This window comes from Typopeltis vanoorti, chromosome 5 (genome assembly GCF_054136105.1).
Source record: "Typopeltis vanoorti isolate ZY-2024b chromosome 5, IOZ_Tvanoo_1.0, whole genome shotgun sequence".
In the NCBI taxonomy this organism is placed as follows: domain Eukaryota; kingdom Metazoa; phylum Arthropoda; class Arachnida; order Uropygi; family Thelyphonidae; genus Typopeltis; species Typopeltis vanoorti.
The window spans coordinates 27,074,239-27,092,979 of record NC_143553.1 but is presented as its reverse complement, the minus strand read 5'-3'; the positions used below and the strand labels follow the sequence as shown (position 1 = coordinate 27,092,979).

Here is an 18,741-nt window from a genome sequence, read left to right as displayed (position 1 = left end):
GACTCTAATCAGACCACACTTAGACTATTGTTCTCAGATTTGGTCCCCAAGATTTGAAGGTAATAAATTGATTGTGGAAAGGTATAGAGGCAGATAACAAAGATGGTTTTAGGACTGTACAATATGAGTTATGAGAATCAACTGAGGGAATGTGGACTGCAGAGTTTGGTAGATAGAAGAAGGAGAGGTGATATGATTGAGACTTTTAAACTGTTGAGAGGTGGTTACAGGGTTGACACTGGAGAGTTCTTTCGCTTGGTTGAACGGCGAGAAGGAGCGATGACAAGGGGCCATCCCTTGTCATATAATAATAATAGTAATAATAATAACATGAAGAGAATAAAGAACAAGGCAGAAGAGTGACTCAGTTAGTAAGGAAAAGAAAAGTGCAGTATTAGCAGAATTGGCAAATCAGGTGAAGATAAACCCTAGTGAGTTTTTTAGGTACGTGGCAGGTAGAAGGAAGAGTGATTATGGTAACTGCTGCACAAGACATTGTTGAGATATTCAGTAATCAATTTATAAGGGTGTTTCATCCAGATCATGGTGGAATCATGAGGAAATTAAGTGTATAGGACATAGGATGGCTAAATGGTGAGTGAGCAAGAGGTATGTGAGGAAATAAATAAACTTTATGTCAATAAGCCGATAGGATTTGTTGACTTATCACCACACATCTTAAGGGAATGTTCCAGGGAATTGGCAGTAGCATTTTTCCACTGCATAAAGGTGGTGATAAGGCTGTAATTTCAAATTATAGGCCAATCTTATATCTGGAGTTGTGGTGAAGGTACTGGAGAGATTGGTGAGAAGTAGGATACAGAAAGCTAATAACAGGAGTATTCTCTGTGGTTATCAGCATGGGTTTGTTAAAGGGAGATCATATTTCACTAACTTACTTATGTACTATAACAAGGTAATTGACATGGGAGATGCTTATACAGAGGTGTACATGGATTTTGCAAAAGCTTCTGATAGACTGCCACACGACAAGCTGGTAAATAAATTGAAAAACATGGGATTTCGTAAGAGACTTCTGAGTTGGATCAGTGACTGGCTGTCAGATAGGTATCAGAAAGTTGTATATAGGTGGAATATCTCAAAAGTGAAAGAATTGTGTACTGCAGGAATCAGTTTTGGGACCATTGTTGTTCAATTTGTATGTTAATGATATTGGGATGGGTTTAACTAGCTAGTGATATGCAGATTTTTGTGGATGATGCAATACTGGGGAGAGCAATGCAGAGTCAAGCAGATGTTATGGCCTTACAGGTGGACTTGAATAGATTGCATGAATGGGCAGGTAAGTGGAACTGTCAATTCACTGTTATGAAGTGTAAGGTTTTGAGATTTAGTAGGCAACGATGGTATGTAAAGTACACAACTTGGTGGAGAAACTTTAAAGGAAGTAGAGGAGATGAGAGATCTAGGAGTGATGGTGGACAAGGACCTGAAATTCAGGGGCCATATTGCACAAGTTGTGAAGACATCACATCAGATAATGGCAATGATGCAGAGGACCCTGACATGCAGAAATACAGACATTATGATGCCATTGCATCATAATGTCTTGATCAGGTCTCATATGGATTATAGTTCACAGATTTGGTTACCAGGTTTTCATTGTGAGAAGAATATGTTGGAAAGGGTCCAGAGAAGATTCACAAAGGTGGTCAGTTGTCTTTGGAATGTCGAGTACGAGGACATATTGAGAGGATGTAAGTTGCAAAGCCTCCTGAATAGGAGGAATAGTGGGGATATGATTGAGACATAAACTGGTCAGTCATTATCAGGTTGACATTGAAGAAATTTTTCATAGAATGGGAGAAGGGGAGGGTAGAACAAGAGGTCCTCACTGGAAACTGTATAAGGAAAGTATGAGCAGAGGGGTTAGGAGCAGGTTCTTTGCATTGAGTATGGTTGGTGAGTGGAATGCATTGCCTGAGTGTGTTCTGAATGTAGACATTGAATCAATTTAAATCATGGTTGGATTAGCATTGTGTGCAATAGTGTGACTCCCACAAAGAGTCTCTGATTCAATGGAGGTCAGATGTTAATAATAATAATTAAAGATGTGAAGAAATTATATTTGTGGTTTAATCCTTAATGCAAGCGTAAACAAACAGTTTTCACATGAAGTATCCTCACAACTGGAATACTTGTATATAGAGGCTAATGACTTCACGTCAATTGCCTTAGTATCCCATAATGCAAAGCACACATTCCCTTTTGTGAATGTGTAATGCTGTGCATCATGGGTAGAGCCAATGCCTAGACCAGTTTCGACCTTTAATGAGGTACTGTTAAAGTTCAGTACCGCTCCTGCACTTTAACAGTACCAGAAACTCTGAGTGATCTCCAAGATCACTCTAAATCTCACTGAGTTTAGTAGTAATGACCCTAAAGGATCATTACTACTAAACTCATCATCCCTGACCTGAATCTCTAAGAATAAAAAACTCAGTGGTGGCAACATTCAGTGGCAGACAAAAACCCAGGGAGTAGAGTGGTGGTTCTGCAACTGAGCAGAACTACTACTCTACTCCACGGTATCAGCTGAAACACTTGGATATACTATACGTTAAAGATGCCAAGAAATTATATTCTTGATTTAATCCTTTATTCAAGTGTAAGCAGACAAAGTTTGCATGTCTAATAATGAAGACTGAAGAATGATAATGAGAGTATTTAATGAACAGTTCAGTATATTTCATGCTGGTTAGTGAGAAAGCACCGAATAATGCTTTAGAGCTTTCTTAAACAAACAGTTGATATTTGAAAGTGCTTAAATATTGCTATCCTCGAAAATTCTGGAGCTAATGGCAATTTCATTCTGGGTCAAACCAAATTTATCTTTTATAGGCTGACTAAAACCTTGATATTCAAAGTCCACTTCTTAGCTGAATAGTCAAGTTAATTAGAGTAAGATATGTTGCAATAGCATGAGACTTGATAAACACCCAGAGGCAATATGAGGAGGCAAGTTTATATATATTGTATCCAAAATACACACTGTGTCCAAAATCTAAGGATGGACACTGTTTCTGAAATTACAACTGCAAATTCAGACAAATCAATTTGTCTAACTTATGATTTTGAGTAGAAACAGGTACACGTTCAATATTTTGAATCACGCAAAAGGGGTCATGTGGTAGCTTTCAACTGAATAAAAGGCAAATGGCTGTGCTAAGTGAATTGTGTTGGAAGAAAGCTCTTTTCGTGAAGGAATAAAGTTGCAAACTTGGAAATCTCAAAGCCATCGTCTAGATTTCATGCGGGGAACAATTATTGGAAAGCTTGAAGAAGGCTGCAGAATTACTGATATTGCCAGAGATTTTCGAATCTCACATAGCATTGTATCCAATTAGCTCTGGGCTGCATTTCAAACCAATTGAATGTGTTCCAAACATTTACTAAGAGTCACCCTCGCTCTACCACAGAACATGAAGACAGATTTTTGATTATGATAGCAAATCATAATTGACACATCATGTTAGGTCAGATTGAAAGTCAGATCCATTCGAGCACAGTTACGCAGATAGCTTGATAAACTGTAGCAAGATGCTTGCGACAAGTAGGCCTATATACCCAAAGGCTTGTAGTCTGCGCCCTTTATCCACATCTTATTATAGAGCACATTTTGATGGTATTGTATCCATAAAAATTGGACTAGACACTAATAGGCTAATGTACTCTTTACAGATAAGAGCTGTGTTAGTAGTTTGTCTGTGTATATATACCCAAAGGGCTATATATATACCCAAAGGCCTATATACCCAAAGGCTTGTAGTCTGTGCCCTTTATCCACATCTTATTATAGAGCACATTTTTGATGGTATTGTATCCATAAAAATTGGACTAGACGCTAATAGGCTAATGTACTCTTTACAGATAAGAGCTGTGTTAGTTGTTCCTCTAATTCTAGATGGTCCTTGATCTGGCATGAAAGTGGTACTGCTCGCTATCATGAGATTGTTGTTGAAAGGGATAGACGTGGCAGTGTTGGGGGTTGTGGCATGGGGAGGCATTATGCTTAATGGATGCACTGAGATACATGTGCTGGAAATGAGCCTATGACTGGTGAATGATATTGCATCAGTTCTTGAACATCATGTTCGATTGTTCCATGGTGCTATAGGCAATGAATTCAATTTTATGGATGAGAGTGCCACACCACATCGTGCATGAGTAATGGTGATTCTTCTGGAGACTGGATATTAATCAAATTGTGTAGCCAGCACGCTCCTCAGATCTCAACCCAATAGAATGCATTTGGGATGCAATAGGGAGATGCAATTCTGCTCAGAATTTCCCTCCAGAAAAAAAATAAGGCCTTATCCTTGCTCTGAAGGAGGAGTTAGTCAGTTTGCCTCAGGAACTCCTGAATCACTTGATGTCAAGCATGGCACGACATTATGAGAGTTGCATCAGAGTTCAGGATGGACAATTCCATACTGAAATGTCTCCTCACATAGTTTTTTTGTAAGCACTCTACATTAATTCCTTAGCTATATCCTTAGGAAATTTGTAACTTTTGCCAAAAACATATTGTAATTTAATTTGTATGAAATTCATAACACACTTTTTTGTGTAATATAATTTATTAGTATTCTGGCAATAAATTTATGTGGCTGTACTTATGAGAAAATTTTTTCATATACAGGTAAAAAATGTAGTTTTTCCTTAGCATTTGGACACCAGTGTATAATACAATATTTGGCATTGTTGAAGAGAATGAAGGTGCCAGTCAGCTTAAACTATTTGCAAACCACCATCACAAATGCTCTGGAATATCTTTCTTAAGAAATAATGATCCTATATATTTCACCTTTCAAATATTTCAATAATTGTTTTGAGTCACTTTAATCATTTGTATGTAGTTTATTTGACAAAAAATTCATTAACAAAATTAAAATTATTAATTTAGGAGAGATACACTATTTTACAGGCCGTACTAATAATTTTGTCTTTTAGTGCAATGTTATTTCTGTGATTATTACATAGGTATCTGCATATTATTATTATTATTATTATTATTATCTCGGCAACTCCAAGGAGTCGACAGACTCATCGAGGGAGGCCCTAACATCATGTCAAGAGCAACTATTCGACATTCACACAGTATCTATCATACCTCGCCTTGAACTCATTCACAGTCATAGCACCCACAACAGACTCTGGCAGCTTATTCCATTCATTTCCCCACTCTCCAAGTAAAAAAACCTAGTTCTAACACCCCTGCTAACCACACTCTTGCCCAGCTTCCATGTATGGGCCCCTAGTACCACCAATCCTATATGAGAGGAGACTGAAAAGTTCTGATAAAACATAGAAGAAAAATTATATTAAAGCAACTGATATAACCACAAGAAAGAACATATCTTAAAATTCTTTAACCCCCATATTTCATTTATTATTACTAATTATTACAAATTGTAATAATTTGTTATTTTTCTTTTAGGATATATAAGAAGACATGTAAGAGGTTTTGAAGAAATTGGAAGACACAGAGGTGCAGGTCGTGATCAAGTTTTTCGTGCTGCAAGAAAAGTCCACAACTGAGATTCACCAAACTTTGTGTGAGATTTTAGGGGACTGTGTCCCAGCATATCCAACAGTTGTCAGATGGGTGGCCAAAGTTAAAACTGGCATGCCCCCAGGTCAGGAAGACCTTCCATAGTGATCACACCTGAAAACATCAATGCAGTGCAAGCCATGTTCCCTGGATATCCCCAGTATCTTTGCAATGTTTTTGGCTAGTATTTGTCCATCATCAAGGATTATGGCTTGCACTGCATTGATGTTTTCAGGTGTGATCACTATGGAAGGTCTTCCTGACCTGGGAGCATGCTAGTTTTAACTTTTGGCAACCCATCTGACAACTGTTGGATATGCTGGGACACAGTCCCCTAAAATCTCACATTTGGGGATCCACTTTGCTGAGATTATCCACCAACATCTGGACATGCAGAAGATCTCAGCAAAGTGGATCCCCAAATGTTTCATTGCTAACCTAAAGAGAGAATGTGTGCTATCATCTCAATGGATTTTGGATCATTTTGAGAAATCAGGTGCACATTTTTTGGTTCATATTGTGACTGTTGATGAAACATGGCTTCATCACTATGACCCAGAGACCAAACTAGTCAGTGGAATGGAGACAAATGTTCTCCAAGGTCAAAGAAGTTCCTAACCCAAAAGTTAGCAGGGAAGGTTCTTGCTATTGTCTTTTGGGATGTGGATGGTGTAATCCTTATCAAGTACCTCAAAAAAAAAAAAAGTTGAAACTCTTACAGCAGCAGTTTATTCAGAGCTCTGAAGGAACTAAAGGAAAAACACAGTGGGAAACTGTGCAAAGGCATGTTGCTTTAGCAGGATACCACACCTGCTCACACTGCTCATGAAACCCAACAGACAATACGCAACTTGGGCTTTCGTTGTCTGCCTCACCCACCCTGTTTGCCAGACTGTGTCATTAAATTCCCCATCTATTTCCTATTTCCAAATTTAAAGAAAAATTTGAAAGGAACAAAATTTACCATAGATGATGAAGTCATATCTGCAGCTGAGGACTTGTTTGTGCATCAAGGAAAAGACTTTTTTCTCAGAAGATTGCAAATGATGCAGCATTGTTTAAACAAGTATATAACACTTCATGGGGAATATGTAGAATAATGTGTAAGTTACATGGTTCTACATGAATTCCTTCATGGTGATTATCACGACTTTTCAGCACACCCTCGTATATTCCAAGACTCGTTGCATGAGAACCACTCTAACCATTACTCACACAGTGCTTATATTTTTAAAATTCGGTCATTGACAAACTACTAATGACTGCTTCTGACGGTCTTATTTAATTCATTCACTATGATTCATTCATAAAAATGGTGGCTGGTATACATAATGAGAAAGGGGAGAACAGGGGAGTCACAACTTCCAGATGCAACTTTCCTGTTTTCTTCCTGCTTATGTATTGAAAATTTTTTTCTGTATCTGTCTTATAAAACTGTTTTAGTAACTTATATGTTTGTATCATATATCCTCATTTTGCTACTCAAATATCCTCTTCATCACCTTTGCATTTACAAGAAACCTAAGTTACCACATGTGTCTCGGTATTCAAATGATGTCATATCAAAACCTAATAAAAAGGTGAAATATCTTACTTAGATCGATTTCTCAGTGTGTTTTTCAGCATCCAAGTGATTCTTTGTTTAATATTACCCACTTTTGCAATATGTTCTCTGAACTTTCTCTCTCCACCATCACTCCCAAATCCTTAGTTTTATCAGTTTCTTGTAGTCTTTTTCATCCCAAAGTTCTTTTCGGTGTTGCCCTGTTAATAGTTATCCTTGCTTACACCATTACTCTATTTAAATCATCTTGCAGGATCTTTGCATCACCTTCATTAGCTATTGTATCTTCTCCCCCCCCCCCCCCACAATTTATCACTTTCAGTTGCAAAAAAATCAAAATTTCATTGGTATCAAAAACCCTTAAAGTAGGTAATTTTTTAAGGAATACAAGAAGTAGTATTTTTTTTTATTTTATTTGGCTTTGTTTTACAATCCGAAATGTAGAAGTAATTTTTAGGATTAATGTCTTCAGTTGTATATTTTTTTTTTGCATATAATAATGCATATGTTTTCTATAAAATGTATTGGGACAGTTTAATAATGGTAGATTAGTACTGAAAGCATGTTTGAATAGTGTTTTGCATGTGGTCACTTTGATGCTTAGCTAGCTGGATTATGTGATGATGTAGAACGCCGGAGACGATGGAGTGGAAGTTCCAAAGAAATGGATATAGAAGAGGAGGATGAGGACTACCATTTTCCAGAAGAAGATCCTCAGCTTAAACGAGAGGAAGAAGAGCTTACAAAAATTGCTACTGGAATTGGAAAGGTAACTTTTTTCTCTTCTTACCACTGTTAGGTATGTCTTGTTAAAATAACCCTTCATTTATATTTCAAAATGCAGTATATTATTATTATGTGGATATCTCCATGGACTTGAAGACTCATTGTGAGTTATCACAATGTACACAATATCTATCGTACCTCTCCTTAAACACTCATTCACTGTCAGAGCACTCACAACTAATTCTGCCATTCCATTCCACTAAATCACCATTTTTTTAAGCAAAAAATCTAGTCTACATACTCTTACTAACCACATTTTTATGCAACTTTCATCAGTGATCTCTAAGTCTCTCTCTCTCTCTGTTCATCATCTATTAAAAAATTATTTTGTCATTCTTTTGAAACCCCTTTAATAACTTATAGGTTTCTATCATGTCTCCCCTCTTTTCTGCCTATACTTTGCAGCCTACAACCGATTATCATACGCAGCATTCCAGACCTGTCACCAGCTTTGTCACTCATCTTTCGATCCTCTCTGCCACCTCTTGATTACAAAGAAAGCCAGGTGACCAAGTGTGTGCATATTAGTCAAGATGTGGCCAAATAATTTCTCCTCCATGTGAGGCACCTGTTCATGGTAGAGGGTTCTCCCAGCAATAGTACTGGTCCTTTTCCTTTTTATTCTTTTTTTATGCGTTTCTTTCTGTATTCTTATTCTCCTTTGTCTTTTTTACTGCCCTTGCCTCTGTGGGATGACCTATGAATATTCAGAAAGGGGAGGATCCTAGTAGTCCTGTACTACTTTGAGCTTCTGCTTTGGCAAGACGGGCAGTCCTGGATGGCCCCAACCAGGTATAATTGGCTAGTGGGCCTACCTGCAAGGGCATTTCAGTGAATCTCCTTCCTCATGGAACTGGTCCAAGATTTGCCATATGCTATATAGGCACCACAGTACTGTGGTAACCCCATATTTGGAGGTAGCCCTGGTATTCCACTCCTGAGTGCAGTTACCACTTGCTAGAGAGTAGGCATCCATGTGGTGGGTGGGAAGCTCTGGTGCTGAATCAAACTACTGAGAATGAATAATTTTTCATCCTCTTGTTTATCAGGGGCCTGCAACAAGCCTCAACCAGGTTCAGAAACCATGGAATGAACAACAGAAAACCAAAGTAGGAAAGAAAAGACACCAGAAGCTGCAACAAACACAACACTGTTCTTAATTATACACTACAAGTGAAATCGGAAAAATGTCACTCTTCTTTATCCAGAAAGGTTTGGAAGGATTGGTGGGATCTTCTCCAAAATCTGTAAAGAAACTGCTTTCAGGAAATATCCTTATTGGAGCAGCTACAGTTGCACAATCAGAAAAACTACCATGCATCATCTATTGAGGGAATACAATACAAATTAGTTACCTTTCCCCTAACACGCAAAACTTGAAACTTTTCTAGAGTCATAATATCATAGTGGGATCCCCTCGATGTCCCCAGTGAAGAGATATGCTCCGAATTCAAGGACAAACAATAAAAAGAATGCTAATACATAGAGATGGGCAGGCATCTGGTTCCCACCAGAAACATTATTCTTACCTTTAGCAAACCAAAACTACCAACATCTGTTAAAGGATATCTCAACTGTCAAGTATTGTTCTATATCCCAAACTCCCTATAGTACTTTAAATGGCAGAAATGTGGTTGTTCTCAAACTGCCTGTCATGGCTCTGCCCAATGTAGCAGTAAAGAACATGAGAAAAAAGACTGTAAAAACTAAACACCAAAATGCTTTAACTGTTCAAGCATGCCAAAGGTGGAAGGAAGAAAAGGAAATACAAAAGTTAAAAACAGCAGAGTATGCAACAACATATGCTAAATCCTAATATGCTTAGAAGGCAGATGTTCAGAAACCTGTCACATTTGTCAATCCTACCTTCTTACAATTACAAATGATATGACTTGCTCATTATATCATTTGAGTAAAAGAAAGAGAGAAATCCTTATGAACTCACTCCTGAAGATAAGCTGAAAATGGTCGTACTAATTAATGGAACATGCACTGCAGATGATTAAAGATATGCCTCCAGATCCTTTATTAGATGGCCTGTCAACAGACAGCATGGATATACTTCTGCTTCCCCACATGAAGATAAAACGATTAATATAGTGAGTGCCCTAGATGGAGTGGAATTTGACATCTTGGATATTTTACACAAGAAGAAGAAATAATGGATATTGACCATCCACAATTCTCAAAAATAAAAAAAAAATTCAAGATTGGGATGAAAACAAAACCTCTCAACATAGAAAGCCAGATGATAGCACCAAAAGGAAATAATGAAACACTTCTACAATGGAATGGTCATGGATTCTGACAAAACATAGATTATGTCATGCCTCTCTTGCATAAGAGAGCATTGATGTAGTCTATGTTTTGCATAATATATTATTGCACCTTTGGTAGTGATACACTCTGATATATTTTAGTGCAAGCTCTATGCATGCAGCTCGGCTGTTAAGTTATTACACTCTAGTGGGATTTGTGCAGATAGAATGTTGTCTGGAAAAATGGCAGAAGATCCCATTAGGGCCTTCGATTTTCAGCTGTCTGTGTAGAAACACCAAAAAAAATTGGCGTATTCAATTCTATGAGCTGCTGGTAGACAACAGAAGGGTGGAAAATTTCAGTATCCTATTGAAAGAAAAGCCACATGCTAGTATGTATGACTGCCACATTGGAAGTGTTAGTGGTGTCATGGATTTGTCATCTACTGTGATCTCTAGAGCTTGTAGGAGAGCTTTTTCTTCCAAACCAAAGGATTTTATGGCAGCCTGTCGGATATTGTACAAATTCTCCCTTCGTGGAAAAAAAAAACAGTCAGCCACACAGGGGCATCTAGCAGTTTACTTACATATTGCAAAGAGGGCTTACATAGTGCCAACATATTGCATTGAACCAGGGAGATATTATTATTATTATCTAGCCTCCATGGAGTCAGAGACTCATCGTGAGAGGTACACACTATCGCACACAATGCTCATACAACTGTGTCTTAAATTGATTCAGTGTGTCTACATTCACAATACACTCAGGCAATACATTCCACTTACAACCACTCTGCATGCAAAGAACCTGCTCCTCACTCTGCTCACACCCTCCTTATACAGTTTCCAGTGATGGCCTCTTGCTCTATCTCCCTCTCCAATTCTATGAAAAATCTCTTCCATGTCAACCTGATAACAATCCATGACTAGCTAATATGTCTCAATCATATCTGCTCTCCTCCTTGTCCTATTCACGAGACTGCCATTTACATTCTCTCAATCTGTCCTTGTACTCCACTTTCCAGAGACCACTGACCACCTTTGTGAATCTTCTCTGGACCCTTTCCAACATATCGTCACAATGAAAACCTAGTGACCAAATCTATACACTATAATCCACATTAGGCCTGATCAAGGTCTTATACAATGGTATCATAACTTCTATTTCTGCATGTCAGAGTCTGCATCATTACCATTACCCAATGTGACATCTTCACAACTTGGACAATGGGGGCCCCTGAATTTCAGTTCCTTGTCCACCATCACTCCTAGATCTCTCATCTCCTTTACTTCCTTTAAAGATTCCCTGACCAAGTGTATATATTGAGAGTTTATTTGTACTACCTTACGGTGTTGTACTACCTTACCCCAGTCCTGAAGATACTTTCAGGCGCAAGTATTCCCTTGCGAAGTATATATACACTTTGCAAGGGATGCGAAGTGTATATATATACTTCGCATCCCATTGTTGCTTACCAAATCTCAAAACCTTACACTTTGCAACATTGAATTTCAGGTCCTTGTCCACCATCACTCCTAGATCTCTCATCTCCTCTACTTCCTTTAAAGTTTCCCCACCAAGCGTATACTTCACATCCCATTGTTGCTTACCAAATCTCAAAACCAGGGTGCTTAAGGGTCAAAGCTGTATAACTGAGAGGAGACCTCCACATAGCCTTTAAAGGAATGCGGAGAACCGACCAGGGCTTCGGACCTAATGTCCAATCCTCACCTTCTCGTGGTGCACCCTGTTGGGTATCTACTTTGATACTGAACGAACGAGGATGGGCTGGCAATTTGGGATTTAGCCGACCAAATTGTATTCTTATTGGTTAAACCAAAATAAAAAATGATGGTACAACATGACAAAATTTCATGCCGGCTGGGGCGTCGCCCGGTTAAACAAGGCCCCCGTTGTTTTCGCCAGGGAACCAGGGCAAACAGCGAAAAGTCAGCTACTGGAACAAATCTGAAAACAAACCCCAACTCAACATCACCAGAGTTAAAGATCGGTACTATCAACGTAAGAAGCCTGAATGGCAAAGAAATGGAGCTAGCTGAGGAATTAGATAAGTACCAGATCGACATAATAGGGGTGACTGAAACAAAAAAGACCAAAACTGGTGAGATCTTTCTGAGCAATAAATACAAAATGTTATATTCAGGCAATAACAATCAAGGAAAAGAAGGAGTAGCCATAGTATTCAACACAAAATACGAGGCTAATCTTCTTGAATGGCAGTCAGTCTCAAGTAGAGTAATGTGGGCAAATATGAGAATGGGGAACTGGACAATGAGACTTATTTGTGCCTATGGTCCCACAGAAGGTTCTACTAAGGTAGAAGTGGAGGAATTTTTTGAGGCTTTAGAAAAAGCAACTGACACATTGAAAAAGGAAAAGTTGGTCCTTGTTGGGGATCTAAATAGTAGAGTAGGAAATGATTGTGAGACATACAAAAATATTTTGGGAAAATTTGGAGAAAAGAGGAAAGCTAATAATAATGGCAAATATCTGTTGGATTTCTGCTCAGGACATGGACTGGTTATTACTAACACCATGTTCCAACATAAAAATGTGCACAAATTCACATGGAGAGAAGAGGCTAGGAATAAGAAAAGTCTCATTGACTATGTTATTGTTGATAGTGATGTTTTCTCCCTGGTGCAGGACACCAGAGTGTACAGAGGATTTGAAATTGGAAGTGATCACTATTTAGTCTTGAGCAGGATAAAATTGAATTTCATATTGAAAAGAATAACATGTAAGAAAGTTTTAAAGCGAATAAAAGTTGAGCAGCTCTCAGATGTAAACTGTAGACTAAAATACAGAAATATTATTGAAAAGAAAATGAAAGAGTTTGAGAACAGGAATCAAACCTTGGAGATTCAGTGGCAAACTCTGAAGGAAACATTGATTGATTCTGCCAGAGAGGCATGTGGTGAGGTTGTGTGCAAAGATAAAAAAATCAGAACTCCCTGGTGGACACAGGAAGTTAAAGAGGCAGTGAAGGAAAAGAAGAAAGCATATCAAAAGTTCCTGGCAAATAAGTCAGCTTTTACTCTTACAGAATACAGAGACAAATGTAAGAAAGCTAAACAGTGTGTAAAACTAGCTAAACAAAAGTCATGGGAGGACTTTGGCAAGAATATAGAAAATAAATATCAAGAAGGTGGCAAAATATTCTGGAGGTTGTTGAAGAAGCTTAGGAATGGAGGAAAGAGTGCTGTAAAAGGAATTAGAGATGATAAAGGTGAAATGAAAACAGGAGAAAAAGATATCCTTGACGTATGGAGTAATTACTTTGAAAAACTGCTAAATGAAACAAGCAGTGATGACAGCACCGTGATAAAAAACACTGACCAGGCATGCAGTCAGGAATACATATCCATACTTGAAGTAGAAAAAGCCATCAAAGGCTTGAAATGTGGAAAGGCAGCAGGAGTAGATGATATTCGACCAGAAATGCTGAAGTATGGTGGTATAAGAGTCTTACAGTGGCTGCACTGCATAGTTCAGAAAGCCTGGACAGAGGGACGAATTCCCGATGATTGGAGTAGAGCTCTCATAGTACCCATATATAAAAAGGGAAATAAAACTGAATGTGAGAATTACAGAGGTATTTCCCTACTGAGTGTTCCTGGCAAGATCTATGCAAGTATACTTGAGAAACGGTTGAGAAGAATTGTGGAAGAAAAGCTTGGTGAAGAACAAGCTGGATTCAGGCCAAATAGAGGCTGTCAGGATCAGATCTTCACTTTACGACAAATAGTCGAGAAAGCATGGGAATATAACAAAGATCTGTATTTAAGTTTTGTCGATTTGGAAAAGGCATATGACAAGGTGCCAAGAGAGAAGCTATTCAATACGCTGCAGTTATATGGTGTCAATGGGGCATTATATCAAGCAATACTTAGTCTTTATTTGAGTTGTGAGTCAGCAGTTAGAATTGAAGGAAGTACAGGAAGATGGTTTAATGTTAAATCTGGTGTGAGACAAGGATGTACATTATCCCCTCTGTTATTCATTATCTATATGGATCACATTATGAAGGAATGTGGTATTAAACCTGATATCAAAATTGGAGATGTTAATGTCAGCTCTTTGCTTTATGCGGATGATGTTATACTTCTAAATAAATCCGCTATAAGTCTGCAAGATTCTCTGACTAAATTGAATAACTGTTGTAATAGATATGGTATGAAGGTCAGCAATAAAAAGACAAAGACAATGAAAATAGGCAGAATCATTGAAAATGTCAACTGTGTTGTGAATGGAGAACCTGTGGAACAAGTAAAACATTTCAGCTACTTAGGCACAATTTTTACTGAAGATGGTAAACTAAATATAGAAATAGACAACAGAATCAGCAAAGCTGGTATCGTGGGAAGTCAATTGAATAAATTCATATGGAATAAGAAAGAAATTAGTCGGAACACTAAATTAGCTGTATACAAGACTGTCTTCAAACCAATTTTAACTTATGGATCTGAGAGCTGGGTCAGAAGTAAAACACTTGACCAAAGACTAGAGACCGCAGATATGAGAGTCCTGAGAAAGATTAGAGGCGTGAACAGATGGCATCAATGGCAATATCATATTAGAAATGATGATATTAGGAAGGAACTTGACATTGTCGGCATCCAGGAATGCGTTAGCAGAGCTAATCTCAGATGGTATGGTCACTTAAATAGAATGGGAGAGGAAAGATTAGCAAAACAAGTGTTCTCTGCCAGGTTGGCAGGAAAACGACCCAGAGGAAGACCAAGATATAGGTGGATTGATACGGTACAAAGTGCCTTAGACGATAGAAATATAAGATCTGATAATGTTGGAGTCCTGACAAGTAACAGACTGATTTGGAGGAAAATTGTAGATAGGAAGTTAGTAATGATGTAATTTTTTCATGTAGTACTGTCATATCCTGTACACCCCTTGAGGGTACATGGCAGGAATTTGATGATGATGATGATGATGAAATCTCAAAACCTTACGCTTTGCTACATTGAACTGATAGTTCCACTTACTTGCCCATTCATGCAATCTATTCAAGTCCTCCTGCAAGGTCATAACATCTACTTGACTCTTCATTGCTCTCTCCAATTGTGCATCATCTGCAAATAGCTGCATATCACTAGTTAAACCCATCCCAATATCATTAACGTACAAATTGAACAACAACGATCCCAAAACTGATCACTACAGTACACAACTAGTGACCTTCCTCTTTCAGGATACTGTACCCCCATATACAACTTTCTGATACCTATCTGACAGCCAGTCACTGATCCAACTCAGAAGTCTGTTATGCAATCCCAGGTCTTTCAATTTATTTACCAGATGTCATGTGGCAGTCTATCAGAAGCTTTTGCAAAATCCAAGTATGCCAATGTATATGCATCTCCCATGTTCAAGGTATTTTTTACCTTGTTATAGTACATAAGTAAGTTAGTGAAACATGTTCTCCCTTTAACAAACCCATGCTGATAACTACACAGAATACTGCTGTTATCAACCTACTTCTGTATCCTACTTCTCACCAATCTCTCGAGTACCTTCACTACAACTCCAGATATACAAATTGGCATATAATTTGAAGCTACAGCCTTATCACCACTGTTATGCAGTAGAACAATTTTACTCTCCTTCTGCTCCTTTGAACCTGTGCTGTTACAACACTCTTATTAAACAGGCATGCCAGTGCTACTGCCAATTCCCTGGAACATTCCCTTAAGATCTCTGGTGATATGTCATCAAACCTATCGCCTTATTGACATGAAGTTTATTTATTTCCTCAAATACCTCCTGCTCACTCACAATTATGCCATCCTCTCCTATGTCCTCTGCACTTAGGTTGTTCCTTATGTTTCCATCTTGATGAGGATGAAACACCCTTATAAATTGATCCCTGAATACCTCAACAGTGTCTTCTGCAGAAGTTACCATTCTGCCATTGTGATCCATTAACATCATTCATTACCATTCATTTCATCATTCATCATAAAAAACTCTATACAGTTTTTCTTCACCTGATTTCCGAATTTCTGCTCATACTCCACTTTTGTTTTCCTTACTGGGTCACTCTCCTCCCCTGGCTCTTTCTTTGTACCTTTCATGTAACTGATTATTTATTACTATTCTTCATTTTATACCACCTCCAAAGTATATTCTTCTTCCAGATTTCATGCTTAAGCCCTTCATTCATCAATTTTACACCTACATTATTCAAACTTTTGACCTTTGGAATATATTCCATAGGTCAAATACATTGATGTCATCATGTATTTCTTTTTCAGTTCACAAGCAGTATTTATGCAGCATTACTGCTCCATGCCTCATTCCATGCGATAGCTCCAAGCTATCTCCTAAGCTTGACATAATCACCAGCCTTGTATTTCCACATATATCCTTTCCTCACAGAAGTCTGCATATGGCTAGCTGCAACCCAGGTGATCACTTCATGATCATTCTCGCCAACTGGAGGAAAGTGCAGAACCCCACTCACAATTACATCCTCTGATGCAATGATCAGATCTAAAACTGTTGATCATACATGCTGCCTGAGATAGTTATCTCTCAAGAACTCGAGATATTCATTTTCTTTATTCTCAAATGCCATCTCTTCATTCTAATTCTATACCACCATACTTAATACCACCATACTTAAAGTTGCCCATAATAATTACCCTTCCTTTAATATAATAGATTTAGTTTAATCCTTTATCCCAGTGAGAGCAAACAAAGTTTGCGCCTGAAAATATCTTCAGGACTAAATATAGTGTTGTACTATCTTATCCAGTAAGTAGTGCAACACCAAGGCAACTCGTGGCAAAGGTGGAGCAAGCTACCAGGCACTTCTAACCCAGTATCTCCCATAATGCAAAACACATTTCCTATGTGGATATGTATACTGTTATGCATTAAAGGGATTGGCCATCTACCCAGACTAGTTTCGACCTTTATTGAGGTCTCTTCAGTGGGAGCCAGGCCCAGAGCTGGAGATACCAGGCAGAAGCAGTAGCAAGTCATCTGTGCCTATGGGAGTTGCCAAAAGGTTTATCACCTTTTTTAAAAATTACTCTGGATTTAGAGAAAGATGTTGAAAATTTATTTATCACTAGGTTAGACTATAATAGATTTAGTTTAATCCTTTATCCCAGTGAGAGCAAACAAAGTTTGCGCCTGAAAATATCTTCAGGACTAAATATAGTGTTGTACTATCTTATCCAGTAAGTAGTGCAACACCAAGGCAACTCGTGGCAAAGGTGGAGCAAGCTGCACTTCTAACATCAATACCCTTCCTTTGTTTACTAGCACAAGTTGTTTATGCATTTCTTCATCACTACCTGCTACAATCACAGGCCTGTAGGAACATCAAACTAAACATATCTTTCCTGTTAATCACCACATCACGACACACTCCTTCTTAACCATTGCCACTATTTTCCTATTTCATGTCAATCCCATGTGGATATAATTCCCCTGCTATCATCAGCTGCACTCCTCCTTTCTTGTCCTTTCTTTCCTTGCAAAAAGTACTATATCCTTCCATTTCTATTCCCATTAGAATATCATCTTCATTCAACCATGTTTCACTTATTCCAATGATTTTGGGTCAAATAATTTCAATAAGTGAAACCATTTCATCTCCCTTCTGATACTTCTGGCATTTGTAAACAAACAGAGTAATTTGGTCTATAATCAGTCCTATCCAAGCCACTTGTTAGTTGTGATTTCTCCACCACACCTGTCCAATCACCTTTATCACCACTTACCACATATATCTGTTCAGTCTCAACTTCCACACCCACATTGCAATATACTCCATCTCCATATGCACATTCACTGCTACTTTCAGCATCCACTCTCTCTGTGCCATGTCTCCCTGTCCACTCGGGCTCCCCCCCCTACCACGTCCCTGTTCCCGTTGCTTTCCCGTTCTCTCTTCATCTCTCATACTGCTACTTTTTCCACTGCCAAGCACTTCTTGCCTCTTCAATACCAGTCTTCCAAGCTCTGTTGGGATCAAAGGAAACAAGGCTGCAAATACTGCAGCCGGGTCAGCTTGTTTCTTAAACATCCATTCTCTGCCATACACTGACTGCCAGCAGATTATCAGAGATGCACTTTTATCCCAGTGGCAGTCATTTTGGAAGAGACTAATAATTATCTCTACCAAGCCTGGAATGTATTTTTGTATTGATAGTCGTTTATCATATAAATATAATTTGGTGTCATTTGTGCTATTCTTATTTATAGTCCTCTCTTGTATATACTGTTTTTATACCTTTATGTTTTATGAAATTTTTACACTTTTTCAGTGATCATTTTATCCCCATTTTTATCTATTTTTTATATACTTGATTCTGTATGCATTGCTTTTTACAACTTAATTTATATACATTTTTATCTATATCTGTTTATGTCATATTTTACTATTTTTTTTTAACTTGTGTACTTCTGATAACTTGCTGTTGCAGCATGACCATAGCTGTCCATGCACCATAAAACACCAGCAAACAAAACAAACAAGCTGAATTCATTGCCTTATAGCAGTGTG

At 38.1% G+C, this 18,741-nt stretch overlaps 1 protein-coding gene across 2 annotated transcripts in view; it reads left to right on the top strand.

The window, feature by feature from the left end:
• Window positions 1–18,741, top strand: part of LOC150106272 (actin-binding LIM protein 2-like) — a 614,582-nt gene that overhangs the window by 435,870 nt on the left and 159,971 nt on the right. For both annotated transcript variants that reach the window (XM_090392297.1, XM_090392298.1), the window contains exon 13: window positions 7,769–7,908. In XM_090392297.1, the coding sequence (XP_090248423.1) occupies window positions 7,769–7,908 (140 nt within the window). The remainder of the gene's footprint in view (window positions 1–7,768; window positions 7,909–18,741) is intronic.